Here is a 23,452-nt window from a genome sequence, read left to right on the forward strand (position 1 = left end):
GTTAATCCCCTCTCCAAGCATGTAGAAAAACCCCAAGCACTTGCTGAGTTGCATTTTCAAGTACAAAAAATTTTATCAAAAATACAAAGCGTTTTAGACTTCGTCCATGTGCTTACACTATAACTCTTTCTAAAGTGGAAATGTCCCATGTGAAGTCGAGTTCAGTCTGTTCTCCTTCTCGTGCTTCATAATAGCTTCACTCAGTTGATGAACATAAGTGGACGACTTGTTTACTGTTCTCTCAGCTTCGTTCATCCCCAGAGATATTTCGGTTATCTGGGAAAGTCAAAAGGTTCTTGTTAGGCCCATGGACCTTAATCAATGTTTAATGAACTTATCAGGGACTTGGGAAAGTCCTGAGATACTTACGTACTGCTTGTACCCCAAATACCTGTGGTACTTTCGGTTTTTCGTGTAGATATCCTTGACTTGAATCATGAACACGACGCACAATGTCATTGCCAGGATAATTATCAAGGTGTTTATGCTCTGCAGATTCCTGAGAAGAATCATGATCCCGTTCGTTATTCATTTGATGGAGAAATTATTCGAGAACAGGAGAATCATGATTTCTACAATTTTAAGTACAAAAATCGTCGAAACGCCTGTTCGAGGTTCGATTCTATTTTTATTACTCGCGTCGATAAGAAAGAGATCCTGTGAGTCTCAAGCACGAGGGAAACTTCGAATTTCAAATGGAAAAAAAAAATTGTTTCTCCATTCCCACCACATTAATTTTTTTTAATAAAAGAACGTCCACATCACCCCATCCTCCTTCAACAAATTTTGCATATCTCAAATTCATAAATAAACAAAATGGTTCAGTCTGGATAAGCGAAAAATTACCATAATTTATATTTTACAACTGAAAGACGAATGATGATTTTTTATTGGAAAATTGAAACGTTCATAGAGGAATAAATGAAGGATGACATTATGGCAGTTGTCAAGAACATCTCGTCATGCCGGAGATGATCATCTCTGGTCATGCGAGGAATTTGCATCTCCAGTGATGTCATGTGACCGTCACAAGTGATGTAAATATATTTGTAAATTTAAAAAGCGAAAAATATTAATAATTTTTGTTATATGTATTATATTATAACAACTTTATTAAACTTTGACAAGTGATTGGTGGGACAGCTCTAGTTAAAGCTATTGTGCATGGAACTCAAGGCCTATCGACTGCCTTGAGTAATTTACGGTTTAGTCGCCAGACCATTTATTGTCAATGTCATTGGAGTAATACTTTCGGAATTAAAATACTTTACAACATTGGTAATTATCGTCGAGGTGCATTACTTATTCCTGTCTGTTTCAGTCATTGTTATGCCACCGTAGAGCGGTTCTCCGCGTTTCAGTGGGCTTCTCTCATCCTAGAATAGATAAAATTAATTTTAATCTGGGAGAGAGGTGGAAGTTAAATGATTTTTCAATCATTTATTCGGAATACGAGGAGAAAAATAATTTGAAAAATTTGACAAAAATTATATTTTAATGATTTGCTATTTACATTAATGCAGACGATTTCTCAAACTTTTACATTTTGGTATCTGGAGAAACAAAAAAGATTCAACTCCAAAAATGAAGATTCGCAAGAAACCTCATGCTCATCCGCAGTAGTTAATAAATATGTTTCGCCAATAAAAAAAATATTCATCAAAAAAATTAGAGCCGGTTTTTCTCCCCAATTTGTCACGTTAAACCTGAGCTAGTGAATTATCAACGCGCTGAATAAAGTCTCCTGCCCCTCAGAGACACCAATGATGTAAAACAAATCACGAAAAACCGATTTCAAAATCTGCTGACGCCCTGAAATCTGCAGAAAATTTCCCAGACAACAAAAACCGATTTTGACATTTGATAAACCCCCCGGTTATGAAGTCACTCATCAAATGATTTGTTCGAGTGATCCTCTCTGCGATTTATCAGCTGAACCACTGGACTCATCCAAGTGTGTTCCCTGAGAAAACGAAAAAAAATCATCAGACTATCGTAAAAAATTTTATGAATAAAAAAATACTCCAAAATGTTCCTCCGGAGGCTTCGCAAAAGAATCGTAAAGAATTTCTCGCTACAGCGATTTCACGGAATTCCCAGTAAACAGAATAATTATCTAGTCTCTCCATTCAAAGAATGCACTTCATTCCGAGAGATCCTCAGACTTCCTGCGTGCAATCAACGAAAAAAAAATGCGGTGAAGGATGGGAACAGAAAGATACTCATCACATCTTCGAAGTCGATTTCTCATCAGAATTCATATACAAGAAGTTATCAATTTTTGTTATCGTATCAAATCGTCGTGTCACGAGCGAATTTCAAAATGTATTACAATGTTTTAGTACAAAAGTTCAACGGCCTCGAGCCGTAAAAATATAAATTCCGTAGTACGATCGTATTCTATCAATCCCAGCTGTACATATCCATATCAAATATATAAGAATTATGTAAAAAATTATCTCCTTTCCTGGGGAAAATGAAAACATTTGCGGTGATGACTCTTATCTAGACATGCAAATGACCCAACATAAGATGATCACATTCTCCCTCCTTCTAACGTCATAATTCTTTGAGGAAAAATGACAGTATTTTTCATCTAGATCGAACTTTATCGATTCTGGTTAGAATTAATTTTACATTGTCACTGATAAAGATAAAACTTTTTTTGTTATGATCATCAAAGACTAAAGATAAGTTGTGACTCTCATATTTTGACAATAGCTTATTTAGAAATTATTTATGGCCATCAGTTGAAGTTGGATAATTTATGTGCCACATAACAATTTTCTTCCCTGGGCAAAAATCGTTGAATAGTGGCCATGAATTTTATCTAAGAATGCAAATGCGTCTCGTGACCCATCATAGACAGATGAAATTTAATATCATTTTGTTAATTCATGTTAGAATGAATTCAATATTGAAAAATCACGACCATCGATCGTCTGTACAGATAAAAATTGTTATGTCAGGCCGTAAGAAATGACAAATGATCTGTAGTCGTGATTATCCCCAATCCTGGCCACTAGGACCATTTCTCCTCTACACAGATGAGATTTTCCCCACTCAATAACCGTCACAAATTAAAAATAAATTATGACGATCCCGGATCCCCATCGATTGTTCAACAATTTATATACAAATTACTAGCGACCATAATTTATAACTGAAAATTATTGACCCACACGACTGTAAATCATCATCTCTAACCTTATCAATACATAATTAATAATAATCGACCATCAGTGCGTTCATAAAATACCTAATTAATGATAACTCGTGAATAAAAATATTCGTAACAATCTATCGATTAACAATAATCTGAAATAAATACCTCTGAATAAAAATAAATCAAAACTACCAGCCAAGGTACAAAATAATACTAGTCTTTTGAACATCTCTCAAAGATGATAGCAAAGCTTAAAACCATAGGACGATTAATCACATACAAGCACAAAAGACTCGTACGCATTGCCAGATAATTAAAATCATATGTACAATAATACATGAGAAAAGTCCAGCTAAACTTAAAAATATGATAAAAAAAAAAATCGAAACGAACACGTGAATGGCGCAGGCTAGCATCATCGGACAGTAATTGGATGCGAAACAAAAGTGAAAAATAAAAACGCAGACTCTAAGGCGGTATGAAAGCCAGTAAGCGTTAAGAATTATAAATAAAATTCAGATGTCCCGGAGATGATGATGGAATCAACGACTGAATCGAGTGATGTCCCGACGGGAAATGTCACCCGGTTGTCGGGCCGACATCAAACACCGAAGAACTCCAGGGATTTTCACGAAGTAATGCAACACCAGACGTTTGTCATCAGCCGACGGATTTTTGTCGGTCTCACTTGTTGGTGGGCGAGGGTGTCGTTGTCCCGGAGACTGGGCCCGTCAGCGGGAACAGAGTCTAGGCGCAAGCCAAGAGCAACGTCACGGCGATTTTTCAATATTTTTTTTTTGTGGAAGCGAGCAAATGTTTGAATGGTATTTAGAGTTATTAATTTTTTTGTCTATTTGATGCGATCGGCTGTGCCGTTATTCACCTGCATGCCAGGCTCGACGTCGTAATCCAACGCCGTCATTTTCTCGGGGTGCGTTGTTGGAACTATTGAGGAAGAGGTGGAGCGTCTCTCGCCGAAAAAATCAGCAACTGCGAAGACCTGGAAGCAGAGTTGTTGGTTTTTTAATGACTGGGCGGAGGTTATCGGAAGTTTTTGGAAGCGAATGCTACTGGGAGGTGGCTGGAGGGGATTTGAGAGGATGAGAGGATTGTTGCGGTGTGGACCACAACAGACGGATGAACAGCCGAACCCCTGGGGATGGCCCTCTGCAAAGGTTATCTCGATCGATCTTAATTTTTTTTATTTACAAAGTCAAGGGAATTTCGATTGAGTTTCAATCCACCAAGAGAAACATCCTCACGGCATCAAATATATTTACGTCGAAATTTCTCTACAAATGTTATCTCCAGAGGTGCCTTCAGCTGCTCATATTGTCCCCGAAGATACCCACGTCTCCCATTCCTCCCAGAGATTCCAATTTCCCTGTCCCGACCAACCGGATCGAGGTAAAATCCTGTCATCTCGTCTAACCACTTCCCCACAGCTTTATGCAAACCACCCTGCACTACTCAAATGAACTGCATTCCTAGACGATAGCTAATTACCGCAAATTGAATCAACAGTACAGAGAATTTGTTTCAATTGATAACACAAATTTGTTTCAATGAATTCATTTAAAATGACTGCATTCCTCTCAATACCACCAAAGAATGTAATATTCCTCGCAAACGTGCCATTGCTCTCATCAACGATTGATAATTAAAATGCATCGACTATCATTACCATAATGAAAGCGGCCATAACTCCCAGCAATTGTCCCACCAAAACATCACTCCAATGATGCTTGTAATCAGAAACCCTAGACATAGCTGTGAACCACGCCAGCCATAGACATATCAACTGCAGGACATTTTTAACAAGTTTACTTCCCTTCCACGTTATCCTCAATTGCAGGTACAGCTGAAAAAAAAATGATTAACAAGTACGTTAAGTCTCTTATCCGCATCCTTTCTAAAAGCGAATGAAATATGAGACTGTAATTTTAGAGGCACTCACCGCGAGATAGACCATCGCGTAAGCCGAGAACGAGGAGTGGCCTGATGGAAATGACAGTCTGAAACAGAAAAAAAAATGTCAAAAAATAGAGAATAACTGGCCAACTCAATTAGCTTGAATCTAATGTATCTAATGTATCTTCCCCGAGGGCCATTTCAAACACTCGAATCTTTCAATATTTTTTGCCCGCTCTAGAAACTCTAAAGATAGCCACCGAGAACGATGAGAGTAAAAGGGAGGTGGGTTTTTATTTCGATATTTTTTACTCCCCCAAACAGACCCTTCCACGGATAGTCGTGGCAAGGCTGTTAAAAGAGTGAATGGTTGAATGGAGAGAAGAAAAAAAAACTCGAGAAATAGTCACATGGCTTTTGTCCTTATACGAAACACAAGTTTCGTGGGGAATAGCCAGCGACAAACTCGTGATGGTGAATGAATTCACTGTTTTTGGTATCAAACGGTTTACGATAAAATGTCAGAAGCTCATTGTTTTCTTCGTCAGTTGGGAAAATATAAATTTTGAATGGAGATTATTTTTGGATAACCATTGCCTTCCGGGGATAATTTACATGACAAGGTGCAACGGAGTTTGTAAAATAGATTGTTTGATTGGAATTTGAGGAACGTAAAACGCGAGGACTGAGTTTACTGTCAACAAAACGGAAATATTTGGCGCCGGAGGCGCATTATTCACACGAAATGAGCTTTTTCAGGGCGAGAGTATTTAGTACAGAGAAAAATTATCACATTTAAAAAATTCCAAGAACTGCAACGTGTGTTGCCCATGAGTTGATCTGTTCGATCCATTGAGCTGTATTTTTTAATTGAATTAATTCGTTAAGTTCCTGGGAAAATTCACTGAATGCAAATAAATATCATCGTCACGAGTTACCTAGTGACTCTTTCATCGTACTGAAGACAGCTATGAATCACATGCTATGAGTCTTCCACCGAGACCGATTGAAAAATACATAAACACACATTCTATGATAATAGATTATTAACATTGACCCAGTATCTCCACTTGAAACCCGCCAACTATTTTCAGCGAATGACACCTGGTGACCTTCCACATCATTCCCATGTGCTGCACGTACACGCGTTCAATCTCGTTTGCGTTACGTAATTCGAAGTTGATTTCGATGATTCGCCGAGTGAGGTGATTGCGAATTGGTTAATCGCTCGTGATTTACCAATTTTTTCTCATTTTTCGTCAATCATCATGATGACTTGGCTTACCTGGATTCTTTGAGCATTCTCGCAGTGGAGGTGGTGGATGTGCAGGTGAAATCAGTTATGTACACGTTATGATACTGGGGAAGTGAACAGTTGATATTCGGTCTGCACACGTCCATGAAATGTGGGCGTAATCGGCCGATGGTGTACTTGGCAATGTCTGTTGTCAATTGCGATGCTACACCTCCAAATCCGAATAGGCCGATCTGTAATTGAAAAATTGAGAAGTCGATTAAAATTTATAATCTCAGTATTGGGACTTTCCTTAACAGCTGACGTTTTTTTTCGTCTCAGAAATCGCATTTTTCACCGAATGATAAAGAATTTTTGGAACGATATATTCGCGGAATACAAAGTTGCTTTCTTTTGCAACTTTTTGTACCACTAGAAGCGATTACGCTGCAGTGTATTTGATTGACGAGGGGAGCGATATCGGTCAAGTCGTCCACCATTTCTATTTCATAATTCGTTATAACGCTTTTCCTACTTCACTTTTTGCAGGAGAAAACGTTCAATAAAATTGTTCTTCACAAGAACTATAAATTATTAATAACTGCCGATTGCTATTTAGAATCAATTAATAAACATTTTGTTTGTTGGCAGAACTCTTTCTTTTAGTCTAATGTTTCAAATTGTGTTAACGGGTCGTCAAAATTTGTCACTTCCCTCGCCTTAATTATGAGACATTGCCCAATAAAAACCACATAAAATTACACGAGGAGACCTTGCACCTATCTCCGAGAGAGAGAAAAAAGACTAGAAATGAGATCCTCAATTTCCTGAAGCCGAAAAATGTACAAAGAGTTTCGAAAGCCGCTAAATTTTATGGCGAGCGTAAGAACTCGTCTGAACGTCTTAAATTGCACATTTCACAGTTTATTACCCGTTATTTAAGTAGAGTCAGAAAAAATTCGGCCGAGGCCCTTGCAACACAACTCCTTTTGTTTGTGTATTTCCGCTCTTTCTTCACCGCAAAAACGAATGCCTCAACGTTTCACACCTTCACAGATTCATTAAAAAAATATCTGAACGAAATGAAAATTTCTCTGAAATTCAGCTGATCAGTTCCCAAATATTTTAAATTATATTTTAAATTATTCTATTCTTCTATGAATTTATATCCTTCAATTTTAGGGAACATAACACGCTGATCAGTCGTAAAACATTTTAACAGAACATGAAGATAAATTTCATTAAAAATTTCTCTTCGTAAGGATGAAAAATACCTGCAAAAAGTGTCTGAAATTAAAACACTCGTGTTTGCTGTGTGAGAATTCCACTTTTTCCATTTACTGACGTGTACTTTCTTCACCCACCCCTCGGCCATTCAACAATTTCACTAACCTTGTTATAGGCCAATGACACCCATGGAGGTATCACCTTGCCAAATAGCATAACCGGCGATGGCCCACCGCCGTTTCTTGCGTAAATATATTCACCCGCCAGCATCTGAAATGAAAAAAATTATTTTCTCAACTTTATCATCACCATAAACAAGAAAAAACTGCACCCTCTGCCCCCGTCCACCCGTCTCTATTAAAAAACTACAATAAATTACGTCCAGAGGCTCCCAGAAGATCTCAACCTACTTTCCTGTTGTGAGAAAAAAAAATCTCAAGAATTATTTGAGATAAAATTCGTGAATCAGTCGCCTCAATCTGACGAGAGGTGAAGAACCTTCTAAATTCCTTAAAACTCCACCTTCGAATAAAATTCCCGTATTTTTTATCCTCTTATCAGAATAAATAAAAGACCCTCGAGAATTAATGGTATTGTGGTAGAATAGGGCCTGAAGGACCAAATGATTGTGACCTCAGGAGGCAATAAAAATTTGTCGGTCAGGGATAAACTCGGGATTTTTAACAACCAGAGAACCCGATTCCAACTGTGCATATTGAAACACGCGTGCCTCCCCCCCATTTCCCCCCATCATTTTCTGATAAGCTTTCATCAACATGAGCCACGCGCGTAACGACATAACATACGCACTACACCTCTGTGATTTAAATTTAACGCACGAGTTATCTCATTTCAAAATGCGATTATTACTTTTTATTCTGCAACCGTAAGCACGATTAATCACCCTGATGCATCACATATAGGTGTCTGATGCATCACATGTAGGTGTCATAGTTAGTTTTTAACCGGAAAATTCAGTAGCGAAGTGGTAAAGAGATAAGACACTTTGAATGACTGACCAGTCTTGGAGGAATATCTGGAGATCGCGTGGGGATAGGAAAATTTTTGTAATAACATTTTTTGCGCAGCGAAGTAAGGACTACAACAACTGTTATCAGAAAAATTCTGCTATCTCTCTTAGATTCGGAGCTATTGCTCCAAAATTGAACGGAGAGAAGTCATTACTCATTTTACTCTACCACATGGTCACGGAATTTTAATCTGAGGAAAACATGACACCGGAGTTTTCCGATTATTAGACGATTATTCGAGGAATAAAGTATCTGTCTTAAGTAGTCATATCGTCTCATTAATCATATGTTTATCGTGAGGATGAGTGCTTCCAGGAGAAAATGTTGTGACAGGTTTTTTATGGGAATTTTCTCGGCTTCGAGGAGGGTCTCTATCTTTTTAGTTTGAAGGCAGCCGCTTCTGATTGCGCAGTTGAACGCGTTATCAGGGTAGATAGGTGATGAGTTAATTTTTCACGTGTTCGTAGATACGGATTAACAAAATTTTAGTGTTAAAAACCAGACGTTTTTTTGATAAATTAATGGCCGGAGCAAATGGTATGTGATTTATCTCACATAAATAATTGATAACCGAGGAATTTTTCCATTAAAATTTTCTTTCAATCCAAAACTTAGCCTTGAAATACTGAAGTAAAATTGAAAAAAAATTATTTGGTCTCTCAAGGAAACAATCTTTTACGTGCTACGCACGTGCACATAAACCGTTCACCCTCTATCGCACTTTTATGGCGTTCTATCTACCCAGGGGAATCTCATCCACTCCCGGTTCTCCTTTGTCCGTAGTCCGGTGGCGCCGTTTCTTCTTTTTTTTATTATTATTCTTCATCTCCTCGGTTACTCTCCCCACCTCCTATTCAATAAAGCCAGCAGGGGAAGACTTATTACAAGGCATTTGGAATTTACGTTTAATTTTTTAATCTCATTCTCACTGCGGATGTTGAGGATGACCGGGTGTGCCACATGACCGACTCTCTTTCCCCGCAATAATAATAATAATTTCCGTGAAATTGGCCAACAAATACTGACCATAGTCGGCTTACTGTAGGATATGATGATAAACTATTAAACTTTACTCACTGCACAAACGGGCAAAAATATTCCCACCGCATACAGCATCGGACTCGTCACCGTGGAGGGCTTGAATGGATGATTGATCGAATCATCGTCGCAGAAGAATCCACGCGAGTATGGCTTACCAAACAAGTAAAAACCTAGTACTGAGAATCCCACTATGTAACAGAAATAAAAAGCATCAATTGCATTAGTATACGAGTCATGAGTAGAGTTTTGGGCTTTTTTCGTAATCATTATTCAATTGAATTATTCATTGAATCGAGGCTTCCGTGAATTTTCTACGACGTTATAGGAAATTATAAAATTAGCAAAGTGGTTCTCAACGGATTTGGTTGTCCGAAATAAATATGGTGGGTAATTTATATATTTTTTCTGATGATAAAGTCTGAATTGGAGGTATTAAAAAATATTAAACGATGATTTTCGAGTTTTAAATGAAGACCTCAATTATTTTTTGCCCTATCCCTATTTATTTAGGAAAAAAAAACTCTCCTGATCCTTTAGAGTCTCAACTCGAGATTTTCAAAGCTGCAACATCAAGTGAGCCTCAGCCTGGCTAATATTATTCCATAAGTTCCAGCCTGACCAAATGAACACTTCAAAAAATCCATCCACTTCATTCCCTTATCTCATTCACAACTCCACCCCATTCATCAATGCTGTTTTATCACCCACGAAAATCGCCATAAAACCCCATCGCCTCCCCCCATCCGCCCCCCAATAAATAATCCACAAAATTAATACCACGAATTAGCTTCAATATTTCATCCACGACTCGTTCATTCATCAGCACCCCCCTCCATTCATTTCCCCTCGCCTTATCAGCGCCGATAAAATCGAAGCCAACTGTGTGCATTCTATTTGTTCTCCCTACCAACAAAACAATGTTGAATTTTAAAAAATCCAGTGGTGGGAGTCCAGAGGCACGCGGACAGTACCGGTTTTCCCCTGTGCTCGTGTGCTCGAGAAGGACGTAATAATAAGTTCCAGTCAGTTTCAGTGGATATATCCCTGACCGGTTCTGTTCCCGAGCCTAACGAACTCTGAATAAGCCAGGTCTATTATTTAGGAAGAAAGGAGAAGTGAAACACCGACGAAGACACGACGAACCCATGAAAAAAACCACTTTATCTCTCGTGTGAAGATGATGGGCCCATGAAAAAAGGATTCAATTATCATCTCCCCAAGCTCTCAATCTTCCACTCGTCACTCAAGCCAAATAAGCGCCTAGTTATCCTTGGAGTAGACGTCTCTCACGAGGAGAGAAATTTTTAATAAACACTATTCCACCGGTCTATGAAAATAAATCATGGGATAATTGAAGAATTAAAAAAACTTGTTTAAATATCCATTCGAATTTCAGCCAATAGAATCACGCAACATGGTACAACCTGCGCATTAGCCGATAAATTGCCATTATCGATTAAATCGCAAATTGGAGCAGCGAATATTGTAACAACATGAAGCCTTCATTACAGATGAGGGTTTTAAACAAGTTTTTCAATTACGTTTCGCTGGTGAAGAATAAATACGAAGAAATATTGAACTGGGTGGTTCAAGTTGAGGAAAGAAAAAGTATTTTAAAAATATCTGAGGTGAGTAGTTATACGGAGAGAAAGTTGAATGAAAATAATCTGGAAATTCATCGAAAATGTGGCTATTTGAAAGGTAATCACGACGTGCGATTGGAATTCGATGATTAAATAATCCAATATAATATTGTAGTGTTGTAGGATTAAAAAATCAGAAATAAATTCAACTCGACGGTTATTTCATCCACTTGATCGATTCTCTTCGATATTGTTCGTTGGGAACCTGTAAAAGAAGAACTAAACTGTAAAACAATGAGCGACGCATTTTCGCCGGTCATCCGGCCATTTCCTCCCGCATTATTTCCCCAAATCCATGGTTTATTAACTCAAATAATGACCGTAACGAAGGCACAAGGAAAAGAGGGTCCAACCGGTGCATCGTGTGCCACCCGTACCCGGAAGAATATCTCCCCCCTATTTTGCACTATTAATAGAGACTGTCATCGTGATAATATTCATTAAAAACTCTCCTCAGTCTAAATCCCAACGATTGGCAGCAATTTCATGAATTGTCGTTAATCATTTTATTATATATATTTTGGTGCGTCAATAAAATGGAAAATATCACCAAATTTACGATGATCAAAAGCTTCTGTACTATGAAATCGTAATATAGAATCGATAGGCTATTGATACAATTTTTAAAAATGATTATTCGTATCATTCAGATAACATTGCTTGACCCTCGACAGAAATCGATGTCTTGCAAAATTCAAAACATCACAAACTCTATGAACTATTCAATTTTTATATTTATTAGTGGAAAAATTCCTAAAAATTTCTAAAAAAAAATTTGAAAACCCTCAGACCTACATTCAGATTTTATTTATTGGGCTTTGGGACCTTTCGAGACATTTCCACCGAAAATTATGATTCATCAAGGACGAGGCTTTCAAACAAAACTATATTCACAAAATAATTAAACATTTTTAACTGACAAATCCTCCTCAACCCCCCTCATTCCCCAAAAACGAAAAAAACCAATCTAGTCTATTTCATCAGCTTCTCTCCTGAATGATTCCATCCAATAAAGAAATTCCCTCTCCACCGAGTCCAGCTTCTCCATCCCCTGCTCATCACCTCTGATCTATCATCACCCCACTTAAATCTAATTAGCTCACCTGTTTACTATTCATACCTAACCTGTCCCCACATATGAAAGTAAACACTCGACAGATAAATTTCACGAGCAAACGAGTTCAATGAATATCAATGCAAATTACTAAATTACAGTGTTGAAGAATGAAAATAAAACGAAGAGAACATACCAAGGCAGAGGCAGACGATGTCGATGATAATCTTCCTGAGTAGAATTCTCGATGTTCTGTCCATGATAATATCCAATTGCTATTGACTGATTAAACGGCAAAAATCGGCCCTCGATCTGCAGAATTTACGGGGTCAATGTAACAGCGATAATTCATAATGGAGACGAGAACAATGATTGGAAAAATCATTTTCCCCATGTGTTATTCACAATTAAGATAAAAAAAAAGGGTGAGTGATAGTGGATATGACGTGGGCCTTGGCTATGCGGAAATAATCGATGTCGGTGAAACATCGGTGAGATGAGTCAGGTGTAGTTGCCAGGTGTGTTAACCTCCCTCGTGTTTACATATTTTTTTTGCTGAATGATTGGCTTACCAAGTCGTAACAACTATCGATCCAATTCCACCCACAATCTGACCTCGAGACAACTCCAGCTATTTGACAACTACAATCGCTCCATTCGAGGTATCACAACGGAATAACCGAACGAACGCGAGTGCGCGACTCCTCGCCGCAATCTGACTGACTGAAACGAAAAACTCACACTGAGTCTAGAGCGTTGAGGCCGTCGTCAGTAATCCCCCACCACTGGTACCGTTTTTCCTCTCTCATCGTTTACAAGAGAGCATTTACCCCCCTCGATACCTACCTTGCAATAGGTTCACTCGCGAGACAGCTGCAGCAGAGGAGATCATGTTTTTCAGGGGATTCTCGAGGGTTTTTTGAGGCTCAGAGAGCATTATCTCAGTCTTGGCTCAGTGAATATTCAATGAAGCAAAAGGAGATGGATATGAGGCGGGAGGAAACACAAATTCTACCTCCAGGATCCTAATCACTGGGTGCACGCGATGGGAGTCTGCGAGGAGTCGAGATATCTTGTTAAGGATTTTTTTTTGCAAGTGATTGGCCCAATGATACGTCGGTCTGATCTTCAGTTTTACTTTGGGATTGCAAGGGGCATCGGTGGATTCGCAGTTTTTCGGTTTCAGGGGCGAGAGTTTCAGATGACGTTCGTTATTCTTATAAAAAACTGACCGGCACTTTCTGCGGAAATTACAGGACAGTGATCACAGATTAATGAGTGATTATGTTTAGTGACGGAATTGTGAGCCACAAATGACTAAAAAGTATTTACGAGTTTTCATGCGCAGTTGATTTTTTTGTCGTGTTTGGACTCCGTGGCTTTTAACATTTTATTAACATGACCTGTTTCGGACCCTATATTTTTGAGAGAATTATTCAATTAGTTCTTAAATGAGAAACTTTCCAAAATCACTTATGTAACAAAAAATTTTATACGACAGTTTTCTTACAATTAATCTCATGATTTTATGATAATAATCAATCGCATATTTACTAAATTACCTCCACGAATGAAGACGAAAGAAAAAATGAATAACAAAATATCCCCGAAACAGTAAAAAACCAGAATTCGAATTCTAATGATTCAGAATTCCCAAAGTGAATGTAAATTTTGTTATCCAGGAAATGAGGCAGACACTGGAGATTTCATCGGCATGATAAATTTTATTTATTATAATTGGACAACTATGTACAAAGGCGGCATTAAACCACTTGAATGAGAATGAATCATCCTCATCCCAGTGTCCTTCATTTGCGCCCATCTTAGGTTGAGTGGTTTAGATTCTCTCACTGCTCTTATTTTCATGATTTTATTCTCCCTTTTGCCTCCATCTGATTTCTTCGTTTTTTCCTCAGACATTCAGCCCTTTGAATTACCGAGGAAGATGGGCGGTTGTCAACCGCAGGGTAAAGCCACAACGGCGCCAGTTTTTGAGGCCCTCTCGAGAGTGACGAGTGGTCCCTCACCGAAGCCTTTTTATCCCACACATGAATTATCACTCATCCCCCAGATTTTTGCCATGATTTTATCAGATTGTTTCTCGAGCTATCGAACAAAATTATCAGAATGTCTCGACTATTGTCCCATGCACTAAAAAATGACAGAAAAATCTAGTGCATTCGATGGAAAATTCCTTAAAACAATTACAAATTTCACCCTCTCTTTCTAAATTGGAAACTCCAATTTATTCCCAAATGCCCCAAGGATTTCCCGATTTTCATCCGCGTTATCGAGTACTCACTAATGAATTTAAAAAGCCTACATCAGTTCGCTCATCGACCGGACCAACAATAACGTAATTAAAAATACTGCCTTCTATGTACACTTACATACCCATTAGGTTGCAATTGATACGGCATGTCTAGGCGCGTCACAACTAGTCTAATTAATTATGTACACTCATTGTCTACGAATTTGAAAAAATGAAAAGTTAATGACCTTTCTCCCGAATAAACTCCCACTCAATTTGAGTCATACAGCCACTTATCGTGTTGTTATTAACGCTTTTCTTTGATAAATTAAAAAAATGAGAAAATATAAAGCATCACGTTAAGAATTATGATCTTTCAAAGAGTTTTCGTTAAAGAACGTATGCCCCATAAACAAACTCCATCTCCGACAGTCATCTCCGTGGCTCGGAGGCGTAAGCCGCGATGGAATTATCGATGCATCCAGCAGCGAGGATAACACGGTGTGGATGAAAATTCAGGCATCCAACAGGCGGTATTCGCGTGCCCATGAAGCCCTCGTGAAATTTAATCGTATTCAAGTGTTGGCCCGCTGTTGTGTTGTATACGCTTATGCTGTGATTCAAAGAGCCACTGGAACAATAAAAATAAGTATTACCTCTCCAGAGGCTTTTTTTTAAGTGTGAGGACGACGTAGAGAGAGAGGGAGAGAGACAGAGAGGAATGGGAGGAATGCTCCACGGCTTTGGGGCCTTATCTTTTGAAAATCAGGGGATTGCAGAGGTCTGTAGGGAGATGAAAAAAAAAAATCGGGGATCACGAGTGTTCCTGGAAGAGAAGAAACGAGACAAGGGTCTGCCATGTTGCATAATTCTTCGGTGGTGGAGTGGTAGCTGAACAAAACACGAAATGATTTTTTACGTTTTTGGGAATGCGAAGTTGGTGAATAATGTCGACCCGGGGAGAAGGTTCGATGATTTCTCGGGGCTTTGGGACTGAACGAAGAGCTTTTTGGTGATGTTAACACGACTGGTTCTACCACTTCTCCCCTGACGTTGAAGATATATTGAAATCGATTTATTCAATAAGACTTGTTCTCGGGTGATATAACTTGTCTAGTCAACAAGTTGTAATTGATACAAGACATATCATGCGGTTGATAACGTCTACCGCATCTGTCCACTTGAGTAAATCGAACCCAAAAAAATAACGACTGAGAATCAAACCAATCGTTTCTATTGTGCAATATAATTACAAAGTAGAATGTAAAAAACTGATAGCAATGGAATTTTTGTTGAGAGAAAAAGACAAAGGTCTGGTGAGAGTTTTTTAAATTTGTGAAGAATTCTAGACACTTGGTGACTATTGGAGTGATAAAATCAAAGAAAATATTTTAAGTTTTTCCGTAAACATTGAAGAGATATCATAGTATCCGAAAAAGTGAAACGACAGATGATCCACGGAACGTCGTTTGTATCAAAGACAGCCGCCTCTCGGAGGATCATAAATTTTCTTCGATCATTTCAACGAGAATATTACCCACCGCCATCTGATCATTTTTTAACGCTCAGAAAATTGAAACGGATACGGAGAGAAAAATCATTAAGGTACGGAAGACAGAGTACCGACGGCGATGGCCGGGGTGATTCGACCGCCCTAATGAGTTGGCTTTTTTTTATATTTAAACGATTAAAACCTCTCTAAGGACTCGATCCCCAAATTATTGTCATTTCCATCCGATAGAACCAGAAAAAAAAATTTTGAAAGATCAGAATATGCAATCGCTCCTGTAGCCCCATAAAATCATAATTATCCCGACAATTTTATCTGCATGAGTCTAAACCTCCCGCAATCCTCATAAAAAGTACCATAAACCAACTTACCAAGCGAAGACACTGGCAGCAGGATGAACCGAGAAGGCCGTGAGTTGTGTATGCGTCTGAATAACATTAACCGATGAATTCCTCCTGAGATCAAAAATCCTAACATCCCCACTGACAGAACCTGTGATGAGCCGTCGTGTACCAGACTCCTTAGACAGATATGCCCCAAGAACCCAGTTATTGTGCTCCCGCCAGGTCATAACTCTCGCCTCATTGGGGGGTAATCTCCGATCAAAAAGTCTCACTGAGCCATCGCCACAGCCAACCGCCATAACAGCCCCATTCCCATCAGTATCCAAACACGTAGCACACGAATCAGCCCCTGTGGCGATATCCTGCTTCTTGAGTTCTGTCTCAGCATCCCACAGTCTAACAATCCTCACATCTCCAGTGACAGCGAGGGTCAACGATCTCTGCTCCCAACTGGTAACAAGACCAGGTGACGTAGATGACGCCTTCGTCGGTGGTTGAACATCAACCAGTGCTTGCCAAGCAGTCAGCAGCGTTGGCTCTCTACCCAGGACATTGCAATAGTTCTTCCAAATTCTTATCGATCCGTCGTCCGATCCTGCCATCAGGAGTGACACATCATGACCGTTGATGAACTCAAGTGCTGTGAGTTTACTGCTCGTTCGATTCCCCTTGCTGGCGCAATACGTTAATTTACTACTGTTGTGCCAGTCCCATATTCCAAAATTGTCTTTTGATGCAACAGCCAGGTAGGGGTCGAAGGGATGAAAGGCAACGACATCTGGCTGCTGTGGGCATCTTGCGTGAAACACTTGGCATTCAATACGAGAATTGGGAGCTCTTCGCTGCTCCTCCCTCGCCTCCTTTCGCTGTCTTTTATTACGTAGGTAACGCCATTCACGTTCGTAGTGTGCACGACTCTCGACATCACTCGTCGCCTCAGCATCAGTTTCGAATGATACAGGTTGAGCAAATTGTGCACAACTCCATTCGACAAATTGTGAGCTTATTAGAGGTGTTTTTGTATCAACCGCTTCGTCAGACTCCTCGGTGATGGTGTTTGGCATTGGTTTTCTTCCACGATTAGTCGGGGGATTTTGTCGGGGTGCTCGAAGATCAGTGGAATTCGTCGTTGGGGGTGATTCACTTTTATTTAGGTAACTTGTACGATTGGAGGGAGATGGGGGAAGGGACAGGGAGGAGGCGTATTTAGCTTCTGTCACCTCTTTCGGGGCCGATGATTCTTTTATTTGATTACGGATGTAACCTGTCACCTTTTGAGACATACCGGCGACACCTGGGTGAGGATCATTGTCGAGATTTCCTAAGCCGTGCCAGAGTTTCATGTAGACAGAACCGTAGGAGAGACTCGGAAGATTACCCAGTGAAGAGTGACCTGAGAATGTCGAAATTTTATTTGTTAGTTTTTGTAGGAGATTTTGGGAACTCTTTTGGGATTTTGGGTCTTTCTGTTCGGGTTTAGGTGGGGAGGAAGGCGTGGAATTTTTCTTTGTGGAAGACGACCCTTCGGGGAGAGGGCAAGGGCAGGAATGCATTTTATAATACAGTAGCAAAACGACTGTTTGTGAATCGTGAAGTTGACTTTGAGGTGTCTTTCAGGGACATCTGAGAATTTGAAGGTATGAGAATTTGGGGGAATATGAATATTCTTTTCTACGATGAAGAATTAGAGGCAAAATAAAAATTGAAGAGAAAAAAAATAGAGAATCAGAATTAGAGAGGATCTAATTAAAGAATCTTTCTCATTCAATAAATTCAGAATTCACGCAAAAAAATATCTCCAGACATTCGTTAAATATTTCTGTTAGTTCCTTTGAATCGCAATGAGTTTTATTTTTCCGGGTAAACAGGGAAAATCTCCCTTGAAAAATCGGTTAGGGTGGCGGAGACGGGACAATGGCAGCTCCTGGGCCATTGTCGGTATTAGGAATTTTGAGTTTCAATAGATAGAGTGGAGTACAATAGAAAACTAGTCTCAATACACAACTCTTCATTGAAAGCTCAGGTTTGAGTAATATTGACTTACAGTCATTACTTAACATTAATTTGGAAACATTTAATCATGACTAAAATACTGGTGATCTTATGAATCATTTTTCAAGTATTATGAATCAGTGGTAAAAAGAGATGACTCAACTCAGTTTCCAAATGAGTTTTTAACGAACAGCTTTGCATGTGAAAAATTTTAATAAAATCATTACGTCACGAAAGTTGTTTTGCATAAAAATTTCGCGATGCACGACTGAAGTTGCGCAGAAATCTACACCTCGATTCATCAGTTGCAGAAGAGTCTTAACGGAACAATCTCTTCATTTTTGCAATAAGTGGTTTTTATAGATCTTGAATAACGAGGATAAATTTTTTTCAAATTGCTCAAATATCCCTTTCGACACGTTTTATGAGCCGTAAAAGCGTGATTCTACGAAAGAAAAATGATTTTCCTGTGGTTTGTTAACCTTAAGGTGTTTCCTCTGCAATACACAATTACTTCCAACATTCATACGCGTAATAAATATTGTTTTCAGAAGAAAAATAAATTCTCCGGCCGGTGGTTCATGTGTACGATAAGAATCATTGAATTAACAAAGTAATTCGATTTCTCAACGACGCGAATATGCGATCGACGATAAGGATTTTCATTGATAAAAAGAGTGAATCGTGCGACGATAATACGTTTCAGCTCACCGACATTATCCCGCTGATTATTTAATGATAATGATGATACTGGGTAAAATAATAACCGGGACTTTCCCGTTATTGAGGAAGTCCTGCGCAAGAAAAATGTTTCGGTGGTTTTAGCTCAGAGCCAGTTATTATCACCGATTTAGCTCTTAGAGTAATTACTTAATATTAATGATTAAATTATGAATGTTAATAATTGTTAGAGATTTGCTGGAGATTTTTCTTTGCGCATGTGCAATAAAACAAATAACGTTTGCAAGTTCACAAATGGAATTTTCACACGACTCAAATTCCAAAATATGTTTTTGCGATTCCAAAAATTAATCTTTTGAAGGTTGAAATTCTCGTCGTATCAAATTGTCGAGTGGAATCAGTAAAAACTGACGAGAAATTCACGTAATTACGCACACGATAATTACAACCCTCCACTTCCCAATTCTGAAATTGGCCTCGAGTGTTCGGCAACTGAACCTCCCAGTAATTAACCCATTACCCATTCGGCGCATCGCAAAATGTACGAGACGAAAGACTCCGGCAAAAAAAATTGTAAAAAATAGCGAGAGAAAGCGGTGAGGAGAACATAGCAAACACAAAAACTGTAGGATCATCATTACCAAGGAACTCGCAGGGTTTCCTCACAAACTCCCAATTATTCCCTGATGTCCAGAATGCAGCAATGAAAAAAATCATTATATACTCATGACGAATGACCAAAACCATAAAGAATGCGGACCCCACCACTCATGATCCTTGAGAAAATATTTTCATAAAGTTATCTGTGACAAAATCTCCATTAAAAATTGATCCGCTAATGAGCTTCGGTAATAAAGATAATCGTGTCCTTTGCGAGAGACTGCGCTGAGAAATAAATAATATTTAATCAAGTAAATGTCTTCCAATAGCACCAAAATAATAAATAATCTTTGTCACTCGATCAAAACCCAATGTCCTCTCTAGTATTTGTTTTTTTGATTTTGTGAACGAAATTTAAGAAGTCCCTTAACTGATCACAATTTTTTTTTCAGCTTCTAAGGGTCAACTATCTATTTAGTGGATAAAATAATTTTTTTCAAGTAAAACCCGAAAGTTTGAGAACTCCATCGATTTTTCTCTCACTCTAAAAGGTCTTGGTGACTCGTGATTCATTGACGGGTGGAGATACCCCTCCCCCCGTCCATATGACACAATATTTGAACAGTCTATCAGATAACAATTAAAGCAACAAATAAATACGTTTCAATATCTCACCCAAACTGCTGATCGACGAAGACGATGAGACTCTCTTGATCCTGTCCTGTCCCAGATCATTGTCCCCAATGTACGTATTATTGGGCATGCCCTTGAGCCTATCCCTGGACCCAATTCGCCTCATTCCACTGAACGGTGAGAAAGTCTCAACGACCAAGTCCCTCCTGGAGTTTTCCTCAGCAATAGCCAGGGTGACAAATGAATTTTCAAAGTGCAAAACCATCCACTGCAGTGCCACAACCAATTCCTTCCGCACCAATGGCGACATATCATGCGTAACAGTATTTATAAGTGTCATAGCAATCATCTGATCAATGTTATTAGCATGTTCACTACGTTTAGTGACACTATTGATGAACGTACCAAGTGCATAAACACTTGCAGCCCTAACTTCTGGCACAGGATCCCTCAATAAATTCCCCAATTTTTCATGAGCAGTGTCCCTAACACCGCACCACCTAGCCTTATCATAATTATGCCACAGCCTGCCTAAACATATGCACAACCACTGCCTCAATAAATGATTAGAATCACCCAAGTGCTCCAAACAGATTGATACTAAATGCCCCTGCTGAGCAGTCTCCTGTCCCAGGGAATAATTATGCACCATACTAGCTAGAACAAAAGCAGCAAGTGTTCTGTGCTCACTGGCCATGCTGACATCCTGAAGAACAGACAGAAAATACTTGTGACCACTGTCTCTCACCAAATCCAACTGACAACTGCTATCAACAGCCAATATTTTTGCCCAAATGAACACAAGAAGTGGCCTCAACTCCTTAGCATTGCTCTGCAGTAGTTTCAGGACATAAGGAAATATTCCAACACTCAGAGCAAGATTGACAGCCCAAGGCCCCAAGTCCAGGAATTTTCCGAGTAGCTCGAGAGCCCTCAACCTGTGGACTTGACTCAGTAATACTTGGAGGACTATTGGCAGTTGTTCAGGGGGATTTCTGCTCTTCGATCCCAGTGTCAGCCAGACTTGAAAGGCTGTCAGCTGTTCCTCGAAGAACGGGGAATGTACAAATTGATCCTCTGACTCCAGGATCGCTGGTAGTTGAGTTAGACAGAGATCGAGAGCTAGGTCCCAGGCCTGCCACATTGGATGTTGATAAGTTGCTGGTAGTTTTGGACATGACACTGGGGTGCAGTCGTAGGATCTCAGAATCCTCTCGGCCAGGAGGAAATTCCTGAAGAGGCTGGCCACGAGGAGATCTTGCCTGAAGAGGCGTTGGAAGAGATCCCTGGGAAGTGTATTCCAGGCAATTGTGTCTGTTATTGCTGTGAATATCCAGTTGAGCTCCCCCAACATTGTTCTACGATCTGTCAATTGTCCTGGAATCTTGTCGATCAGGTCGAGATTGATTTTTGGAACTAATTTCGAAGTGTTCTGCATCACAAACCACCTCAGGGCTATTTTAATTGGAGTCGTGAGGCACGAGGTAAAGATGTCCGCTGGCAAGTCCGGATTCATCGGTAGGATCTGATTGGCTGCGCACGCAGCTAGTTGAATGCAGTTCTTGTAGGAGGGCATCGAGGGCCCTGCTACACCGGCCACTCGATTCTGCTGCAAGGCTTGCTTCTCATTTTCGTATTCCTTCTCGTGCTGATCTGCAAACTGCTGGAATGAATCCACTATTATCCCAGCGTTTGAGCAGTCGTAGACGTAGATGCTTGGAGCACCCATCCAAGTCTGCAGGTCGTAGACTGACAGGGGAATGTACTGGGTGTAGGTGCGGTTGAACACCCATATCTCACCGTTGCTCGTCGGCTTGGGAACACCGTGACCATTATAGTGAAACAGCACTCGCTCTTCTTTGGCATTTCGCCGGAGAGAGGTGCAGAGCTTCTTCACTTCTTCTACTGTGGGGTCCAAGCTTTGCTTGTAGCGCGCTCGGGGCTGCCAACGCTCGTACTGTTTCTGGAGGTTTGAACCGATCGTCTCCAGGGCTTTCTGCGGACTTACTGATATGGGATCTGAAATTTTTTGCAAGGGAAGAAGAATTTAGAGTTGTACAACTTTTTTAATCGGTTGTCAGAAATAATTTAAAAAATGGTTCCCAAAAAACCATTGGAGATTTCGTTGAGCTGATTATTGGACTTAGAAACATTTCTTTCCAATTTTTCAGCGAAAGAAGACAATTATCATCTACAAAATAACGTTTCCCAAGGAAAATTTCTCGACTATCTTTCCTTAGGATACCATCGCGAAGCATTTTCAGCCAAATCCGAAAACGTTCGTGAGAATTAATGTATCAACAGAGCACCTCCGTCCCTCCCTCCACATTTAACCTCAAATTATCACGCACGTTACATAATCCCAAGGAATGATGCAGCATGCTGAACAACTAGGACCAATGACTCATAAAAAATCCATGGAATTACCGATCCAGCACTCGAGTCTCGCACAAGGCTGTGTTTTCACGATGTCTGGGGGATCCACGCCGACATTGAGGCACAGTACCAGGGCAACGCTAACAGTTTTCATCTGTAAATAGGGGCAATGGAGTCACTCAAGCAGCCAGAGGAATTGTCTTGTAAAAAAATGTCAATCATGAGGATTGAAAATCAACAGAATGAAAAATTGCATCAACTCACTCGCTCCTTCATTCGCCAGGACTGTGTGATGCAATTGACACCCTCGATGCTGACAATGTGCCTGGGTTTATTGAACGCAATTAGCATTTTCCAATCCTCATTGTCGTATTTTTCGATGTCACTGGTGTCCTCAGTGTCCCCAAGTCCCTCATCACTGTCATGATTTTTCTTCGTCTTCATTGTTACCATTAGTGACATTTTAAAAATGCCCTGAACTAGGTGAGAATCGGTTAATTTTTTACTAATAATGTTATCAATCCCCCCAGCACAGCCACAATGTAATTACATCACATCAGTGCGGATGTAGTACGTCATCAGTAACGGCTCGACGTTTACTTCTCATTTCCAATGATTATTGATTGATTGTTCACTCGGAAATTATTCGAAATTTTTCGCGATCGCAATAACATGCTGCCTCACAACAATTCACCCCACCAATTGTCGCCATGTTGAATATTGTCCCCTACATTATCGACCAAGCTTATCACGATAGA

General features: G+C 39.6%; 2 protein-coding genes across 4 annotated transcripts; both read right to left on the minus strand.

The window, feature by feature from the left end:
• Positions 1-1,137: 1,137 nt before the first annotated feature.
• LOC135169851 (putative phosphatidate phosphatase) lies at positions 1,138-13,052 on the minus strand. 2 transcript variants are annotated; one of them, XM_064135232.1, is made up of 9 exons: positions 12,880-13,052; positions 12,504-12,619; positions 9,647-9,798; positions 7,704-7,808; positions 6,363-6,565; positions 5,124-5,181; positions 4,851-5,027; positions 4,050-4,166; positions 1,138-1,376 (listed from the first exon to the last, which is right to left on the minus strand). In XM_064135232.1, the coding sequence occupies exons 2-9, from the start codon at positions 12,565-12,567 to the stop codon at positions 1,299-1,301; spliced, it is 954 nt and encodes a 317-aa protein (XP_063991302.1). In that variant the 5' UTR covers positions 12,568-12,619; positions 12,880-13,052; the 3' UTR covers positions 1,138-1,298. The 2 variants fall into 2 exon arrangements, with proteins under 2 accessions (XP_063991302.1, XP_063991303.1); XM_064135233.1 differs by lacking the exon at positions 1,138-1,376 and adding an exon at positions 1,474-3,913 and having other exon boundaries at positions 12,880-13,050.
• A 959-nt stretch (positions 13,053-14,011) lies between these two features.
• Positions 14,012-23,407, minus strand: LOC135169828 (regulatory-associated protein of mTOR). Of its 2 annotated transcripts, XM_064135167.1 has the most exons (6): positions 22,959-23,407; positions 22,746-22,848; positions 20,361-22,337; positions 19,727-19,768; positions 16,440-17,805; positions 14,012-15,189 (listed from the first exon to the last, which is right to left on the minus strand). In XM_064135167.1, exons 1-6 carry the CDS (start codon positions 23,154-23,156, stop codon positions 14,991-14,993), a joined length of 3,885 nt encoding a protein of 1,294 aa, XP_063991237.1. In that variant the 5' UTR covers positions 23,157-23,407; the 3' UTR covers positions 14,012-14,990. The 2 variants fall into 2 exon arrangements, with proteins under 2 accessions (XP_063991237.1, XP_063991238.1); XM_064135168.1 differs by lacking the exon at positions 19,727-19,768.
• Between the last annotated feature and the right edge of the window lie 45 nt (positions 23,408-23,452).

Source organism: Diachasmimorpha longicaudata, chromosome 15, assembly GCF_034640455.1.
Source record: "Diachasmimorpha longicaudata isolate KC_UGA_2023 chromosome 15, iyDiaLong2, whole genome shotgun sequence".
NCBI classification, from domain to species: Eukaryota; Metazoa; Arthropoda; class Insecta; order Hymenoptera; family Braconidae; genus Diachasmimorpha; species Diachasmimorpha longicaudata.

What these genes read in the sequence shown, in the direction of transcription:
- LOC135169851 (XM_064135232.1), bottom strand. Translation starts at nt 12,567, where the DNA reads ATGGACAGAACATCGAGAATTCTACTCAGGAAGATTATCATCGACATC. An exon ending in TATTTTTGCCCGTTTGTGCA is followed by an intron (nt 7,809 to 9,646) that starts GTGAGTAAAGTT and finishes TTTTCATTTCAG; the next exon opens with ATGCTGGCGGGTGAATATAT. An exon ending in AGAATGCTCAAAGAATCCAG is followed by an intron (nt 5,182 to 6,362) that starts GTAAGCCAAGTC and finishes TTTCTGTTTCAG; the next exon opens with ACTGTCATTTCCATCAGGCC.
- LOC135169828 (XM_064135167.1), bottom strand. Translation starts at nt 23,156, where the DNA reads ATGTCACTAATGGTAACAATGAAGACGAAGAAAAATCATGACAGTGAT. An exon ending in CCTGGCGAATGAAGGAGCGA is followed by an intron (nt 22,849 to 22,958) that starts GTGAGTTGATGC and finishes CCCTATTTACAG; the next exon opens with ATGAAAACTGTTAGCGTTGC. An exon ending in GCTGCCAGTGTCTTCGCTTG is followed by an intron (nt 15,190 to 16,439) that starts GTAAGTTGGTTT and finishes TTATTGTTCCAG; the next exon opens with TGGCTCTTTGAATCACAGCA.